The sequence below is a fragment of the Balaenoptera physalus genome (genome assembly GCF_965194825.1).
Source record: "Balaenoptera physalus genome assembly, chromosome: 7".
Classification (NCBI taxonomy): domain Eukaryota; kingdom Metazoa; phylum Chordata; class Mammalia; order Artiodactyla; family Balaenopteridae; genus Balaenoptera; species Balaenoptera physalus.
In genome coordinates, this window is record NC_138886.1 from 88,823 (window position 1) to 106,118 (window position 17,296).

General features: G+C 60.7%; 1 protein-coding gene across 5 annotated transcripts in view; it reads right to left on the bottom strand.

Annotated features, from left to right (window-relative positions):
* CACNA1B (calcium voltage-gated channel subunit alpha1 B) overlaps positions 1 to 17,296 on the bottom strand; it is a 187,173-nt gene that overhangs the window by 78,153 nt on the left and 91,724 nt on the right. For 3 of the 5 annotated variants that reach the window (XM_082469394.1, XM_082469397.1, XM_082469393.1), the window contains exons 17-20: positions 16,565 to 16,632; positions 12,310 to 12,416; positions 4,676 to 5,498; positions 3,504 to 3,717 (exon numbers count right to left, since the gene is read on the bottom strand). In XM_082469394.1, the coding sequence (XP_082325520.1) occupies positions 3,504 to 3,717; positions 4,676 to 5,498; positions 12,310 to 12,416; positions 16,565 to 16,632 (1,212 nt within the window). The remainder of the gene's footprint in view (positions 1 to 3,503; positions 3,718 to 4,675; positions 5,499 to 12,309; positions 12,417 to 16,564; positions 16,633 to 17,296) is intronic. The other 2 variants (XM_082469396.1, XM_082469395.1) reach the window with 1 other exon arrangement.

Genomic DNA, 17,296 nt, shown 5'->3' on the forward strand with positions numbered 1-17,296 from the left:
TCATGGATGGGAGGACTCAACATTGTCAAGTTGTCAGTTCTTCCCAACTTGATCTATAGATTCAATGCAGTCTCAATCAAAATCCCAGCAATTTATTTTACAGATATCAGCAAAATGATTCTAAGTTTATATGGAGATGTAAAAGACTAAGAATAGCCAAAACTTCAATATTAAAGAAGACCGAAGTTACAGGATTGGCACTACCCAACTTCAAGACTGACTATATAGCTACGGTAATCAAGACAGTGTGGTATTGGGGAAAGAATGAACAAATAGATCAACAGAACAGAATAGAGAGTCCAGAAACAGACCCCCACAAATAACAGTCAACTGATCTTTGACACGAGAGCAAAGGCAATATAGTGGAACAAAGATGGTCTCTTCAACAAATGGTGTTGGAACAACTGGACATCCACATGCCAAAAAAATTAATCTGGAGAGACTTTACACCCTTCACAAAAATTAACCTAAAACGGCTCATAGGCCTAAATGTGAAATGCGAAACTATAACACTCCTAGGAGATAATGAACAACTTTTGCTCTGTGAAAGACATCAAGAGAATGATAACACAAGCAACAAACTGGGAGAAAATGTTTGCAAAAGACACATCTGATAAAAGACTGTTATCCAAAATATACAAAGAACTCTTAAAACTCAAAAATAAAAACAACAACCTGATTAAAACATGGGCAAAAGACCTTAACAGACATCTCACCAAAGAAGATAAACAGAGGGTAAATAAGCATATGAAGATGTTTCACAGCGAATGTCATCAGGGAAATGCAAACTGAAACAATTTGATACCATGACACACCTATTAGAATGGCCAAAATCTGGAACAGTGACAACACCAAATGCTGGCAAAGATGTGCAGCAACAGTAATTCTCATTTATTGCTGGTGGGAACATAAAATGGTACAGCCAATTTGGCGGTTTCTTACAAAACTAAACATATTCTTGCCATATGATCCAACCATCACTCTCTTTAGGATTTAGCCAAAGGAGTTGAAAACTTATGTCCACACAAAAACATGCACACAAATGTTTATAGCAGCTTTATTCATAATTGCCAAAATTTGGAGGCAACCAAGATGTTTTCCAGTAGTTGAATGTGTAAATAAACTAAGGTACATCCAGACAGTGGAATATTATTCAGCACTAAAAACAAATGAGCTATTAAGCCATGAAAAAACATGGAGGAACCTTAAATGCATATTGGTGAGTGAAAGAAGCCAATTTGAAGAGGCTACACACTGTATGATTCCAACTATATGACATTCTGGAAAAGGCAAAAGAACAAAGACAATGAAAAGATCAGTGGTTGCCAGACGTTGATGGGAGGTGAGGAGGGATGAATAGGCAGAGTACAGAGAATTTTTAGGGCAATGAAAATATTGTGTGTCATGTTACAATGATGGATATATGCCATTATACATTTGTCCAAACCCACAGAATGTACAACATCAAGAGTGAACTCTAATGTACCCTGTGAACTTTGGGTGATTATGATGTGTCAATGTAGTTTTTTCCTTGGTTTAAAAAAAAAAAAAAAAGCACCATTCTAATGAGTGATGCTGATAATAGGGAAGGCTATGCATGTGTGCGGGCAGAGTATATGGAAATCTCTCTACCTTCCTCTCAATTTTGTTTTGAACCTTAAACTGCTCTTTAAAAATTTGTCTCTAAAATTTTTTTCAAATAAAAAAATTTAAAAGTGGGCAAAAGATATGAACAGGCACCTCACCAAAGAAGATATACAGAGGTCAAATCAGCATATTAAAAGAAGCTCAAGATCATATATCATTAAGGAACTGCAAATTAAAACAATGAGAAATCAATACACACTTATTAGAAAGGCGAAAATCCAAAACACTGACAATACCAAATGCTGGAGAGGATGTGAAGCAACAGGAATTCTCATTTATTGCAGGTGGGAATGTAAAAATGATATAGCCAGTTTGTTAGACCAGTTTCTTACAAAGCTAAATGTAGTTTTACCACACAATCCAAAAACCATGCTCTTAGGTATTTACCCAAATGAGTTGGAAATGTATGTCTACACAAAAACCTGAACACGAATGCTTATAATAGCTTTATTCATAATTGACAAAATTTGTAAGCAACAAAGGTGTCCTTCAATAGGTGGATGGATAAATAAAGCATGGTCCATCCAGACAATGGAATATTATTCAGCACTAAAAAGAAATGAGCTACCAAACCATGAAAAGACACGAAGGAACCTTAAATGCACATGGGTAAGTGAAAGAAGACAATCTAAAGAGGCTACGTACTAGGTGATTCCAACTATAAGACATTCTGGAAAAGGCAAACTACAGAGAGAGTAAAAAGATCAGTGGTTGCCAGGGTTGGGGAGGAGGGGCCACACCTCGACTCCCGGGGACAAAAACCATGTGGGGACCCTCAAGCTAATCCAGAAAGAATCAGACCCGGGGGCTGGTTTCGGGAGTCTGGGAAGACAGACACACTACTGCCATGGGAGGTGAAACGACAGAATGGACCAGGAAAGCCTTCTTCCAAGGAAGCAACGAGGAAGGGGAGGCTCAGCGGGCAGGGCCAGCCACCCCCACTGCTACACCTGGCGCTGTGCACTGTACATCGGCCCCCGGCGAGAGCACCTGAGTGAGAGGGAACAGGCGCGTGCACGTGTCTGTGTGTGGACACGTCTGCAGACAGGCAAGCGTGTGGCAGCACCTGGGTCTGCCTAAGGCTGACTCTTCGTCTGGAATTCCAAGTCACCTCTGCCCCTGGGAATGTTTTCTTCTATCCTTGGTGTTCACAAAACGCCCGCGCACCTGCGCACAATGTGAGGGGCCTGTCTTTGTCACCTGCAGGTTGGCATGTTATTTACACTGTGCCCTCAGTGCCCGCACACAGTCAGTTGTGGAGTGGTTGCTCCATCATGACCTCACACACGGTATGAGGCGGGGGGAGGGGAAGAAAAAGGGAAGCTCAGGCAAAGGCCTGGGAGGAACTGCAGAGCCAGGACCATAAGTAAGTGGGTGGAAGACCACCACCCTGAGACCCTCCTCCTCTCACCCACTAGCTCCCGACCTCAGTCAGGTCTGTGGCCACAGTCCTTAGCAGCGTTTGTGCAACCATGAAGAGCCGTGACCATGCTGTGGTCTGTCTTCCCGACGAGGCTCTGAGCCCCACAAGGGCAGCCCAGTCCCACCCCCTCCTGCCGTGCCCCCTGCACTCTAACACCATGCCTGGCACTTACCTGGTAACTTGCAAATATCGTTGCAAGGAAGCAGACTAGAACTTAAGTGACATGTAATAGCAATAGTGCTCCTCCGGGGCACTGGAAAGCAAAGGGATATCGAGGCACAGATGCTGACAGCAAAGACTTTCCAGTTGGGGAACAATTCACAGAGGCAAGCTCCGTCCCCAGGTGGCTGCCGTGGAGCAGGAGGGAAGGGGGGAGAGCAAACCGAGCCTGCACAAGGTGGGCCCTGCCCTGATGTTATGGGGAGATACTCACTGGGAACAACCGTGGTCTCCCCAGGAAGGCCAGTCAGCATCACTGGGATATGCACAGTGGTGCTCAGATCCGAGGGTTGACTGCCCATTCGAGTAACGTTCCGCTGATTATCTGCATCCTCTGGCTGTTCTTCCACCTTCTCTAGACAGGTGCTGGGCAGGGCATGCACAGGGCCCACACCCATGACCCCACTGGCCTCCAGGTCACAGTGCGACTCCCTGCAACCAAGAATGCACATCAGATTCTGATGAAGAGCCAAACTCCTATTCAGTCTGCAAAACCCAGCTTCTTAAATCCCTATCCAGATCAAATAAATCCCTGATCACCTCCTCTGTCATGGTTTTTATCACCCTATACATTCCTGTTTTTAGGTCTGAAAAGCAGGGACAGGGCTGACTCACCTGTTTGTCCCTGGCACAAGGCCAGGCATGGCAGATATCACGTTATGCGTATATAACAGAACTGTTTGCAGAATGAAGAAGCCTGGAAGAGGATGTTACCCTAAGCCACCCCACCTGGGGCCCCACCAGGGCAAAGGCTCAGCACAGAGCTCTGCACACAAAGACAGTGCCCAGGTCGGGCTGATCCTGAGCTGTGGCCTCTGGCTGCATGAGTTCTGGGTGGTCGCTGGCAAGCATGGAGACTGCTGGCCTCAGCGTAACAGCTCCTGTTACCCCTGGGTTCTCACAGAGTCACTGTCAGATCCTGTCCCAGCCAGGGACCAGGCTGGGCTGGCCTGGGATGGGGGTCCTTTCCGTCATGGCCGCATAACCCAGCCCCCTCCCATTCCACCATTTAGTCCTGTGGCCTCCTCAGGCTTCCCTCAGGCTCTCCTGACTCGCCTTCCTTCACGGGGTTACACGTTTTTCTCTTCTCCCTGGGGCACCTTTTCCAAGTCTCTGTGTCCCAAACCAGTCCCAACACTTTCACCCTAAGCCTCCCTTCCTCCCGGGCGCCTTAGAGCAACGCTCCCCACCACGCAGGTGTAAACATCTCACACGCCGCCCCAACAAGGCAGGACTGTCACCACTCCAGAAAGGGGCTGAGACAGCGGGCTGGGCCGCCCGGCCAGGTCCGCACCCCTGACCTGCGTAACCCGCCCAGCCTGCCGCTCACGGGCTGGTTCGCACGTCCGGCCCAGTCGCCACTCCCCACACGCCCCCCGCGCTGACTCGCCTGGGCTGGTGGTTGCGGAGCTCCTTGTCCTTGCCCCGATCCTCCGCCTCGCCCTCCTTCTCCGCGGCGGCCTCCTTCTCCGCCTCCTCGTGCGTGGCCGGCGCCTTGTGCCGCGCGCGGTGCCTCCGCGCCGGCTCCTCTCCGCTCTCCGCCTCCCGGGGGCCGGCCCGGGGGCCGCCGCGGTGCCGCGCTCGCCGCTCGCCCTTAGCCCCGGGCGCCGCGCCCTCCCTGCCCGGCTCGGGCACGTGCCGGTGCGCGCGGTGGCGCCGGGGCTCCCGCTCTGCCGCCTCCTCCGGGGAGCCGCGCCGGTGGTGGCGCCGGCCGCCGTCGGGTCCCGGGCCGCGGCCACGCTCGCTCCGGGCCTCCCGGGGGCCCGCGGCCTCCTTGCTGCGGCTGCGGCGCGGCCGCGCCCGCTCCTCCCGGGCCCCCGGCTCCACGCCCTCCGCCTTCGGGGCGTCCGCCTGGTCCTGCTCCCCCGCCGGCGCCGGGGCCGGGGCCGCGGTCTTGTCCCTGTCTCTGTCGCGGTGCCGGTGATGCCTGCGCGGCGGGTCCGCGCCCTCGGCAGCCTCCGCGCCCTCGGGCCGGGCCTTGCCCCCCGCGGGCCCCCGCGCGCCGTCCCGGCCCGGCTCCACCACGAGCGGCCGGTCCAGGTGCGTCTTCATGTCGGGCCGCAGGTGGCGGGAGGTGGCGAAGCGCAGCCGCTCCTCGGCGTCCATCTCGCTGTACAGCGCCTCGCAGCTGGCCCGCAGGTTCTGCAGCCGCAGTTGGCTGGCCCGCTGCTCCCACACCGAGCGCGCCTTGGCCGAGTTCTGATGCCTGCTGTGGGGAGACCCGCGTGAGCCGCGCCCCCAAGCCGCCCCCCACCTCTCTGCCTCGCAGGGGAAGCCACGGATGGACACACAGCGATGGAGAGATGGCAGAGGGCGCAGTGGGGGGGCGGGGGGGCGGCAGGAGCCCTGGCAACCCCAGCAGAGTCGAGGGGCAGAGTTGGCGGCCGATACCCAGGGAAACAGACCTCATCCCTGCCCCCCGGGGGGGCGCCCGCAGATGGTGAGAGCCTGACCTGGGGGTGGGGGCTCAAGGCCGGGGGGCCAGGGGTGCAGAGCAGTGGGAATGACAGGCACCAGCATGAGGTGGCAGACAGGCTTCCCGGGCAGGTGGGCTGCCCGCCAGGAAGGCCAGAATGGGGCGAGGAGGGGGGCAACGTCCCAATGGAGCAGGACTGAGGAGGTAGGAAGCAGGCTGCCCAAGGAGGGGCTGCTCCACCTCCACCTCCAGGAGGGGAGCCACTGGCCAGAGGAAGACAGGGTGTCTTGAGAGGGAACCTGAGAAGAGGCGGGTCGTCAGGAGCGGAGGGGACAGTTACCCAGGAAGCGAGGGGCCCCGGGGGCGGCTGGCCCTCGCAGGAGTCAGGCAGGGACTCTCCCTGCGGTGGTCAGCCCCATCTGGGCAGCTGCCACTCAGCTCAGTGACCATTTGCTGAATGCCCAGGAGCGCAGCAGGCAGGTCTGCGGCTGGACACTACGTCCTGTGGTCAGCAGTGCCCTCCTCTCTCCTGGCTCCACGGGGGCTGAGAGCTCTCCAGCGCCAGGAGTGGCCTGTGGTCCAGGCTCAGCCCTCATTAGACAGGCTTCTAAAGGCCTTGACTGCCCCCCAAGCTCACCCACACGGTCACAGGTGGGGTCCACAGCCCAGGGTGCGTGGAAGCCCTTTGCATTCTGGGATATTTGCTGAACAAGACCCCAAAGTTGGCGAGCTGGCACCACCTCGGCCAAGTGGAAACCTCCTCAGAGGCCAGTCTCGTCCTGCAGCCTCTGCAGGTTTTGGGACCACTGTGGGGGCAGCAGTGGCAGCACGAGAATGAGGATGGCTGTGACACCTGGATCAGCGGCCACCTCCTCCAGCCCTCACAACCCCCTCAGGAATTCGGTGCTGCTCTTGTCCCCATGTCACACTGAGCACAGAGGACGTGACTCACAGAGGGTCCACAGCGAGTCACTGACGGAGCCAGGATCGGACGCATGCAAGGGCAAGAGGAAAAAAGTGTCTAAAGGAGACGCGAGGCCTCCGCCAGACTCCAGCTGCACGGACCGCACAGCCTAGAGCCACAACCTGAGGGCCTTGGGGGCCCAGGCTGGGCAGGTCTCCACCCCCCGCTGAGCCCCAGCCACTGAGCACCACGCTGAGTCCTGCCCCCAGGGTGGGGAGCCATTTCCAGGGAAGCACCTTTAAAGTATGAGAGCAGAAGAGCCTGATGCCTGTCCCTGGGGGCCCAGACGGGGGGCCGGGAGGGCAACGTGTGGGGGACAGCTGTCAGCCTCTCTGACCATCTGCTGACCCACACCTTCGGCTGCCACCCCAGGCCCCGACCTGCTGCCCCGTTCCCAAGGTCACCTGGCAACAGACCCACCTTCTCTTTCCTTGGCTTCAACCCAGAGCCACTGGGGACCTACCCATCGCCAGCTGACACCAAAACAAAGGGCCCAACGCTGAACTATGCCGAGCCCTGTGAAGTGGACAACAGCCACCAGGGGCGTTCCCCAGCGGTGCAGGAACCCGTGAGGGCTGACAGCCGGCCACTGGTCAGGCTTCCCCGTCAGCCCAGCAGGCCGAGATGGGGCTGGACGCGGAGCCATCGGGCGGCAGGTGGTGGCCTCCTCAGACACAGCCGTGAGCCCTGGGGACCCGCCCGTCAGAACAGAAACAGGCAGGCAGTAAAGACGAGGGGGACACGTGGTAGCCGGTAGCTCTGCCCTCAGCCTTACCCTCAGACGCGGCTCTGTCTCGCCCAGGAACCAGCTCAAGTCCGTGGAGAGGCGGGGTGCCTGCTGGGCTACAGGCTGCGTGGGGCCGGCAGGCTCCCCTCACAGCTTCCCAGGGCGGCTCCACCAGCCCCGCTCCTGCTGGGCTGCCTCTCTGGGCCTCACGCCACCCGAGACTGTCTGCGCCTGCCCAGCACGCAGCGGCGCTGCTGGCTGCCTCTCTGGACGTGTCTCTGCCTCTGTGCCTTGCTGGGGGGCGGCAGCCTGCCCCCACCTGCTTGCTGCTCTGTCCCCGCTCTGCCTGGCATGTGGCGCAGCGTGGCCAGCGCTGGCCTCTCACTCTGTGTGTCTCCACCGAGCTCGCAAGCGGCTCAAGAATGTGGGGGGCGGGCCGCGCTCTGACCTACAGTGCAGAGTGGCAGACGACTCCGACCCAGGCGAAGGCCTCGTCTAAAAGCACTCCCGAAGGGGGCACAGGGAAGGGCACCCCCCCACCGCGTCCAGCCCGGCTCGCAGGCAGAGCTCGGCTCAGCCGCCCTGACCCAGACGTGCCGACAGGACTCAGAAGGAGCCTCTGTGGCGTGGCCCTGCTGTGAGGTCTCCGTGCTGAGAAAGCCGGCCATCCCTCAGTCACCCCCAGCTGTGACAATGTGAAGCAGCCCGGGTGCAATACCGTTGGTACCTACGCCCGCATCTTATGCCACCCTGGGAATCAGTCGTTCAGGATCCAGCCTTCTTACCCCATGGACGTCGGGGGCCCAACAGCCAGCAGGTCCGCGTGCTCGTGAGAGCACCGAGCCCAGCTCTGTGCTGGCCAAGTAACGGGGGGCAGGGGTTCAGGGACGGCAGGAGCGCCCGTCACCACCAGGACACGGAGAGGGCACCTGGCCATCTCCAGGGACTTCTCACCTGCACGAAGAAGCTCCTGGGACAGTCAGACTGGTGTCACCCCCAGCAGGGCCACCCTGGGGTTTCTATGGCTCTACCTTAGTCTTTGGCTGGCCTCCGGAAGCCTCACGAGCAGGCAGAAGCTCTGCTCTCGCGAGAACAAGACCTCCTAAGGGTCACAGAGGCACCCCCTCCCCAGCCAGGCAGGGTGAAACAGGAGGACCCCACGGATGTCCTGAGCCCCTAAGCAAGCCTCTACCTCCTGGGAGCCACAAGCAGACAGCCCCAGTGGCACCCAGTGGGGGTCACCTCAGGAGAAGCAGATCTGCTCAAGACACCAGAGTGACAGCACAGGGACAGACAGGCAGGAGGACAGAGACCAGGAGGGAGAGGAGGAGGGGCTGAGCCCAGAGAGCCTGACCCCGCGAGCAGGACGTGGGGGCGTCAGGAAGTGTGCCCGCCGTCCCCGGCCAGGCTGCGGGATGTGGGCCTGGAGCTGCCCCTGAAGCGAATGACTTGAAGTGGGAAGCAGAGTTAGGGGCGGAGAGAAGGCGTTGGCGTGTAGTTATCACGAAGCCATAGATGGAAATTGTAGCAGAGAGACTCACGGTGAGGTTACGCTGGAGACAGATGAGCTGCGAGATACAGTACCTCGAGTTTGCTTTACAAAACTGCACATGCAAAAAACAAAACAAAACAGAAGTGAGAACACCAGAGAGAGTTCTAAGAGACGCCGGAACGGTGTGAGCCGCGTCGGGTCAGGGCACGGGCTGCGGTGTGCGTCCAGGCACGAGGCCAGGGATGCCTCCATCAGAATGAGGCCAGCCGAGACCTCGGGGTAAAAGAGAAGCTGAGAGAGAAAGAGCCCCACAGAGCAGCGACCCCCACGGCTGGAGGGCAAGAGGGTCAGCTCGGGCCGTCCAGCGCGGCTCTGCGCACACTGCCCCCGGACGGGCAGTGGGGTTGGAAAGAGCGGGCACCACTCATCCGCCATTCTGATCAGCCCCCCTGCCCCCGCCGGACCTGGCACCCCACTCCCCTGGCGCCAGGGAGGGCTCACCCCTGGGGTCCCCTGGCCTTCGAGGCGGAGCAGAGCCGGCTGACACAGGGGCCTTGCCTGCCTCCGGCCTCACCTGGGCCCTGCTTCCTGACCACCGTGCTCAGCCCCCAAGCCACCCTGGCCCCTCAGCTCCCCAGGCTCTAAGGCAGTGCCACCAGCTCACCACCGCCCTCCCCAGGGGCAAACAGGTCCTACCACCAGCCCATCTTCCCTTGAGTGTCCTTCTGGAAGTGTCTTTCTGGAAGCTTTTCCAAAATCAATAGAGAGAAACCATAGATCTCTTTACAGTCATTTCCCTCCCAGGGGAGGACCAGGCGGGTCCCCAGCCCTGCCTTCTCAAGGCTGAGTCCACAAGCATTTGTGAGGAGCTCAAAGCAGCTCACCTGCCTGCCCGCCCTGCGTGCAAACGGGCATGTGTATACAAGAGAGTGAGCAAAGCGGTGTGCATGACTGAGTGTGCGAGCTTGTGAATGAGCATGTGAGCTGGTGTGAGTGTGACTGAGACTGTGACCATTCAGAGAACAAGGGTCAGAGCAAGCGTGTGTGAGTGTGAACCCGCATGCGGGAGGGGCCGTGGGCACCGGCACTCATGAGTCCAGTGGTGTCGAGGCCGACACAGCCGAGAGCCAGCAGGGCCGCATCAGCCTGAGTGTCCCTCCCTCCCAGGAGGCTGAGGGGACTGTCCCCTGAGGCCAAGGACACTGGAGCCCCGGCGGCTCTAGGGGACTCGGGCACCCCTCTGAGGAGGGTCCGTCACGAAGCCTCCATCCGCTCGGGCACGGCCAGTGGAGCCGCTCAAACACCACGGACACTAACGGCGCCCTGGGCATCAGAGGCTCACAGGGCCCATCTCGGCCAGGCCCCCGTCTCACAGAGCACACAGCACCGCTGCGGGAGCAGGTCAGGGCGGGGTCACACACAGCCTCTCCCACCGCCTCAGAGGCTCGGGCGGAGGCGTGAACACGGAGAGACTGGTGCTGCCAGCAGAGCAGGGAACCATCGGGGCAGACAGGACAGACAGGCGCAGACAGCTCTGCCCTCAGATGTCTCAGCTCAGTGGAGGAAAGCAAACAACCACGCACGGTGGTCCTCACACCCACCACCCTCCACACCTGGGAGTGGGATCTCCAGGAGTCACATCAGACCCACTGTGCGTGCAGCAGAGATGGGGTGAGGACAAGGCCCAAAGCCGCGTCCCGGGGGAGGCTGCAGGACCCACAGCTGGCCCAAGAGGGGGACGCAAGGGCCAATGCCTGGACATACCCCAGTTGGCCGTGACAGGGAAGGGCCGGCACCGAGCTCAGGGCCTGCTGTGAGGGAGAGCACCAAGTGTCCCCCAGGACCCGGGGATGCAGGTCTACAGCCTGGTTCCTGCGCAGCAGTGTCCCAAACGGGGACGGGGGCGGAGGGAGAGGAAGAACGTCCAGACTTCCCTTTCTGGTGTCCTGACAAGCTCCCCGCGGCTGTGCTGAGGGCCCCTCCCCCTGAGGTCTCAGCCCAGGTGGGAGTGGACACCCTGCCGCACATCCCCAAGGAATGGGCAGCCCTGGGCGGCAGCAGGGGACACAGGACACCACACTCCCCTCCAGAACAGCAGGAAGGCAAAAGTTACACAGAAACGCCACAGGGCCCATGTGAATAAATGGGTGAGTCACCAGCCACGCCCTCTACGCAGACCGCCAGCAGCTTACGCAGCTCAGGAAGTAACCGGGTCACAGCAAGCCCAGGACCAAGCAGACCGAGCAGGTGCATTGGCCAGACAACAAAACTCCAGAACAACTGGGCACTGAGCCCCCAGCAGCTGTTGGAATGATGGCGGCTGTGTCCTGCCTGGCTCCTTGCAGGCCCCCTGCACCCCTGCCTGGACTCCCAGGGCCTGGGACCTCCCTTTGCTTCTTCTCCCCCAAAGGCCAGCACTCTCTGCTCACCTTAGAGACAGGTCCTCTGCACACATCCTCCTAGAAAACAGGCCATGGCCCTGTGACTCCCAGGCGAGAGCAGGGCTGCTAAGGTGCACCCTCGCCGGTGCGTGTACACCCTCCCGCTCCCACAAACGCACCCGCGTGCCAGCGTGCTCTCAGCGCCAACGCCTGTGTCACCACAGACGGGCCTGAGGTGCTCCGACCGCGCAGCACAGTGTGCACAGGAGAGGGAAGCAGCTGCAGAGCTGGGCCCGTGGAGCAGCGTGGCGAGTGGGAGCCGTGGCGGGGGCTGCTGAGCGGGGCGGAAGGCAGGGGCAGCAGCTCCGGGGCGGGCTCAGTCTGGCCCTGAGCCCCTCTGTGCTCTCTCACGGCCACCCAGGGACCGGGATTGAGCCAGACTTTCCTGCCTCCTTCCCTTCCTCCTTGGCTTTTGGCCCTGCGCTGGGGCGTTCTGTCCCAACTCGGAAATCCATAACGGCCCCAGCAGCGCTCTCACTGGCCCGGGGTGACCAGAGTCCCCGACGGAAGTCCCGGCCCCGCCTGCACCTCTGCTCATCAGCGACGCCTCCTCTCGACCCCTGTCCCAACACCAGAACTCGATACTACTGGAAACCGCGTTAAGTCTCTTGGGCTGCTGAAGTAACCCCTTGAATCTTCCGGCTCACAAAACACACTTCCGAAAGGCGGTGTGTAAGTCAGACATACCGAATCGCTGGCGCTGCCCAAGACCATCCAGGGGGCCACCTTCCGCAGTCACTCCCACCCACGGCGTTGCCACACCGCGCTCTCACCCCGGCGGGGAGAAGCGGGGAGGCTTTACCTGGTGGTCTCTTTGCTCAAAGGCCCCCGCAGTGGGGGAGAGCCATTCCCCCGCATCTCAGCTCCTGGGGAGGGGCTGTGTCCTAACAGCTCCAGCCAAGGCGAGGGCCCCTGCGGAGGCCCCGGGGAAGCTGGACTCTGCTCCCGCCACCGCCCACAACCCCCTCCGAGAGCCTTACGCGGCGATGGAGATGTTGGCGGCAGACATGGGGCTGACTTCAGCCACTTCTTTGGCCTTTTGCAGAGCAAGCTTCTGGTTGGCTGCTTCCTCCATCTCCTCTTCGTCCTGTTTGGACAGACAGAAACGTGTAGCTGGCCTGAGAGCGCTGTGCCACCCTGATGCCACCAGCCCTTCAGCCGGGAGCCTCTGAGTCCTTCCTGCCCCGAGCCAGCGGGGCCAGCAAGCCAGCTCCTGCCTTAGCACGACCCACCCATGCTCCAGACCCCCCTGCTACGCCCACCTCTGCAGGCAACAGTCCCCAGGGTTTCTGTGTCAGCACCCCCTCCCAGGGCGCTCACAGCTGACAACCCCACTCCAGAGCTCCAGCCCCAGGGACCCATTCCTGCGTGTCAGTCTCATTCCGTCAAAATGCAAACCCACCCCTCCTTTATTCCCACCCGCTCCCCCACCCCGTCCCCCACCCCCCGCCCCCCAGAGCACTTGTCACACTGGAACGAAGTCAGCCTCCGCCCCAGAGAGCCAAGCCAGGGCGAGGCACAGGCTCCCCACCCTGAGCCTGGGTCCCCACCCCGCACCACCCACAGGAGCCGTCACCAGGAACGTGTCTAGCAGGGCCACCTTGCAGCCTTTGCGCTTTTCCACCTGGACCCACCGGGTCACATCTGTCTACCTGTGACCATGCCTGGCCCTGTGTTCCCTTCCCCGCTGAGTTCCTGGAGAGGAGCCCCACGGCTCTCTGCCACCCGGGATAGCGTGTGCTCATGTGTGCGCACCTGCGCAGACACCCCGCCCTGCCCCTGCCCTCTCCACGGGAAGGGAGTGGACACCCAGACAGACCCTCCAGCCCTGACCCCGTGTCACTAGGCAAAACCAACATGATCTGCTCCTCAGATCTAGATAAACAGCTCTAGGCTGAGTCTACAGGCCCTGGGAGGGAAACTAGTCTCTGTGTCGTCCAGCTAGATCGCTGGGACCACCCTTATATCCCCCATTACCCCAATCCCGGGCCCACCTGGCTCCCCTGGGAGCTGGCATTCCCAACATGTCCCCAATGTCCTTGAATCTGCTTTTAGAGGCATGGAAATGGCAACTAAGCCCCCTATTAGCTGTCTGAAGATTTCCCGCCATAGAGAAGAGACATTCGAACTTCAGGCCCCAGAGGGGAGGCAGAGCTGGACCCACCACGGAACACCCTAGAGACGCCGTTCCTGCAGCTGTGGGCTCCGTCCTGGCTTACAGCCCTCAGATCACGCCAACTGGTGTTCTACAAACAAACTCGATGTGAGTTTATCTCCACTTCAAAATAAATGATGCTACCATATATTTGTGGGACGGTAAAGGAGGGAGTGTCCGCCCTTTGGTCTCTTGGCCAGCCCAGGAATGCCCCATAGCCTGACACAGACAGGCGTCCACCTGCCCCAACTCCCAAAGCAAGGAAATTCCTGAATTAGGGCAGTTTGCCCAAAGGGGCCACCACCCATGGTCTGTGCATGGATACAGGGCCCCAAGGACATGGTCTGTCAGTGTGTCCTCACCCATTGACAACCCTGAAGGGGCAGTGAGAGCTCTGAACTCAAGCTCACCCAGCCCAGGACAGCTGGTGCCAGACCAACGATGCTGCTGGGCACCCCTAGCTCACGTGGTCCTGTAAATCCTGACCCCAAGAAGTGCTCTGTGGTTGCACGGTCTCCCCAGCCAGGGGCTTGGGCCATTCTCCAGCCCCTCCTGAATGGCGAGGTTCAGTCTAGGAACTGGCTGACAACAGAAATGGGCACGCCAGTGGGATTCCCAATCCTCAGAAGCCAGCGCCCAGAAGAAGGGAGGAGTCCACACCCACAGGCACTGCCCCAGCCCAGCTAGGGGGTGGGGGAGGAGGGCTGAGGAGAAGCAGGGGAGGCGCTGCACGGGCCGCCCCCGGGGAGCACTCTTCCCAGGGAGCCGGGGCGGCAGCAGGGCACCTGTACAGCGCGCGCTGTCAGGAGTAGCGTGGCACACCTGCATCTCTGTCGCCTGCCTTCCTCAGGGAAGGCCCGAGTCAAGCCCCAGAACGGGGACAGTGTTAAGAGTCTTAGCGTGTGCTAGACTGGAGTGGGTGCAACACAAGTGGGAGGCTGTCAGGGACGGCGGGCGCGAGCGCACAGACACCCACACACACAGGTCCGCGCACAGGCATAGGCCCGGCGTACAGAGCAAGTACGCGCGTGCCTGCAGGGAGCAGCGCCTTCTCAGACGCCCTGACCAGCAGGAGCGCCCTCTGCACCGGGAGCCGGGCTTGTCGAAGCGCCAGCCTGAGGCTGAAACAGCGGGCCGCCTGCACGGTCCAGGGCAGAGAGGGTGACGGTAACCAGGCAGGGGGCTGTGTCATCTGGAGGAAAACCACAGGGGAGACATGTGTAATCACATCTCCCACCAGGCTCAAGGATGAGAGATGACTATTAGATGACTCCCACTGGGTACAGCCTGGAAAGAAAGCTGTCCTGCTGGGGCACGGACTTGCTGAGAACGGGCACAGACTGCTCCTTCAGCACCAGCCTGGCCCAGACTCTGAGGACAGCACTGCCCAGTGACAGCCTGAGCTCAACCATCCACACCAGAGACCGACCACAGGGGTCCCCTCACCTCCGGGCAATGGCCACAGGGGTCCCCTCACCTCCGGGCAATGGCCACAGGGTCCCCTCACCGCCCGGGGATGACCGCAGGGGTCCCCTCACCTCCGGGCGATGACCACAGGGGTCCCCTCACCTCCCGGGGATGACCACAGGGGACCCCTCACCTCCGGGCGATGACCGCAGGGGTCCCCTCACCTCCGGGCGATGACCGCAGGGGTCCCCTCACCTCCGGGCGATGACCGCAGGGGACCCCTCACCTCCCGGCGATGACCGCAGGGGTCCCCTCACCTCCCGGGGATGACCGCAGGGGTCCCCTCACCTCCCGGGGATGACCGCAGGGGTCCCCTCACCTCCCGGGGATGACCGCAGGGGTCCCCTCACCACCCGGCGATGACCGCAGGGGTCCCCTCACCTCCGGGCGATGACCGCAGGGGTCCCCTCACCTCCGGGCGATGACCGCAGGGGTCCCCTCACCTCCCGGGGATGACCGCAGGGGTCCCCTCACCTCCCGGCGATGACCGCAGGGGTCCCCTCACCTCCCGGGGATGACCGCAGGGGTCCCCTCACCTCCGGGCGATGACCGCAGGGGACCCCTCACCTCCCGGCGATGACCGCAGGGGTCCCCTCACCTCCCGGGGATGACCGCAGGGGTCCCCTCACCTCCCGGCGATGACCGCAGGGGTCCCCTCACCTCCGGGCGATGACCGCAGGGGACCCCTCACCTCCCGGCGATGACCACAGGGGTCCCCTCACCTCCCGGGGATGACCGCAGGGGTCCCCTCACCTCCCGGCGATGACCGCAGGGGTCCCCTCACCTCCCGGGGATGACCGCAGGGGTCCCCTCACCTCCCGGGGATGACCGCAGGGGTCCCCTCACCTCCCGGCGATGACCGCAGGGGTCCCCTCACCTCCGGGCGATGACCGCAGGGGTCCCCTCACCTCCCGGCGATGACCGCAGGGGTCCCCTCACCTCCCGGGGATGACCGCAGGGGTCCCCTCACCTCCCGGGGATGACCGCAGGGGTCCCCTCACCTCCCGGCGATGACCGCAGGGGTCCCCTCACCTCCGGGCGATGACCGCAGGGGTCCCCTCACCTCCCGGCGATGACCGCAGGGGTCCCCTCACCTCCCGGGGATGACCGCACGGGTCCCCTCACCTCCGGGCGATGACCACAGGGGTCCCTACTGCCCTTTCGGGTCTTCAGACTGGATGTCCCCTCGGGCCCCCCTCCTGGTCCGTCTCACTCCTGAGAGGACACGTCCCCCACTCCGCACAGTCACGTGCCCCTCACTCCTGAGACCAGGGCAGCCTGGGCCCCATCTTCCAGGCCCCTCTCTGCCATCCACCACCTGCTCCCACACCTCCTCCTGCCTTTCTGGTCATTCTTCCCAGGCCTTGCTTCCTGGGAGCTGCCCTCATGGTCATCTGCCTTCCCGGCATGCTCTTTCTCCCTACCTCCTCAGTGCCATTCCCCCACAGCCCTGCCTGTCCAGGGCCTGGAGGAGACACCCCTGGACAGCAGTCACATGGTCCTTAACCCAGGTCCTGGCCCTCCTCATGGCTCTGCAGCCTCATCCAGAGTGACACAGATTGACCCCCCACCCCACCCATACCTAGGCTGCAGGTGGGTCCCTACCTACACACCTTGGTCAGTTCCTGCGCGTTGGCAAGGTTGTCCACAGCGATGGCCAGGAAGACGTTCAGCAGGGTGTCTGGTTGGCTCCAGCTAAGGAAGGGAAGCCTTCTGACCCACAGACTCTCCCAGGGTCAGACCACGGCTTCCTCTGACAACACAGGGGCTCATCTCCCAGGCCCTGAGCAGCCTTGGCCTCCTTCCTTGGTGTCCACACGCCCCCACCCCCGGCCCTCCAGCCCTGTCAGCCCATCATCCCCAGACACAGCCCAGCCCAGCCGCTGGGCCCTGCGGCCCCCTGGCCTCCACCCAGCCTCCTTCATGCAATCTCACAAGGCCCGGCCTCCTCGAAAGCCCACACCACCCCTTCCCCCCGCCACCTCTTCAGGGCCGACGCTCCAGGCCGGAAGCTCGTGCTGTGTTGGATTAACCTGCCTTTGCCTCCTAGGAGGGCACAAGGGCTGCCCACTCTGCCCCCACTTCTCCCAACAAGCACCCAGGCTGCATGTGGGCCCCAGCACCGTTGGGTCCTGTGAGCAGAGACCACCGATGGACCAGCTTCCGGCAAGGCTCACGGACACGTGCCTGGCTTCGTTCCCAGCTTCCTCTACCAAAGCCGAGTCCTGGGACCCCTCCCTCGAGGTGCCCCTCGTCCAGAGAAGCAGCAGCAGCACGCTGATGGCAGATGCCACGGGAGTGCCCGGCAGGCGGCCGCCGCCTCCAAAGCCCCCTCCCGCTGTGCC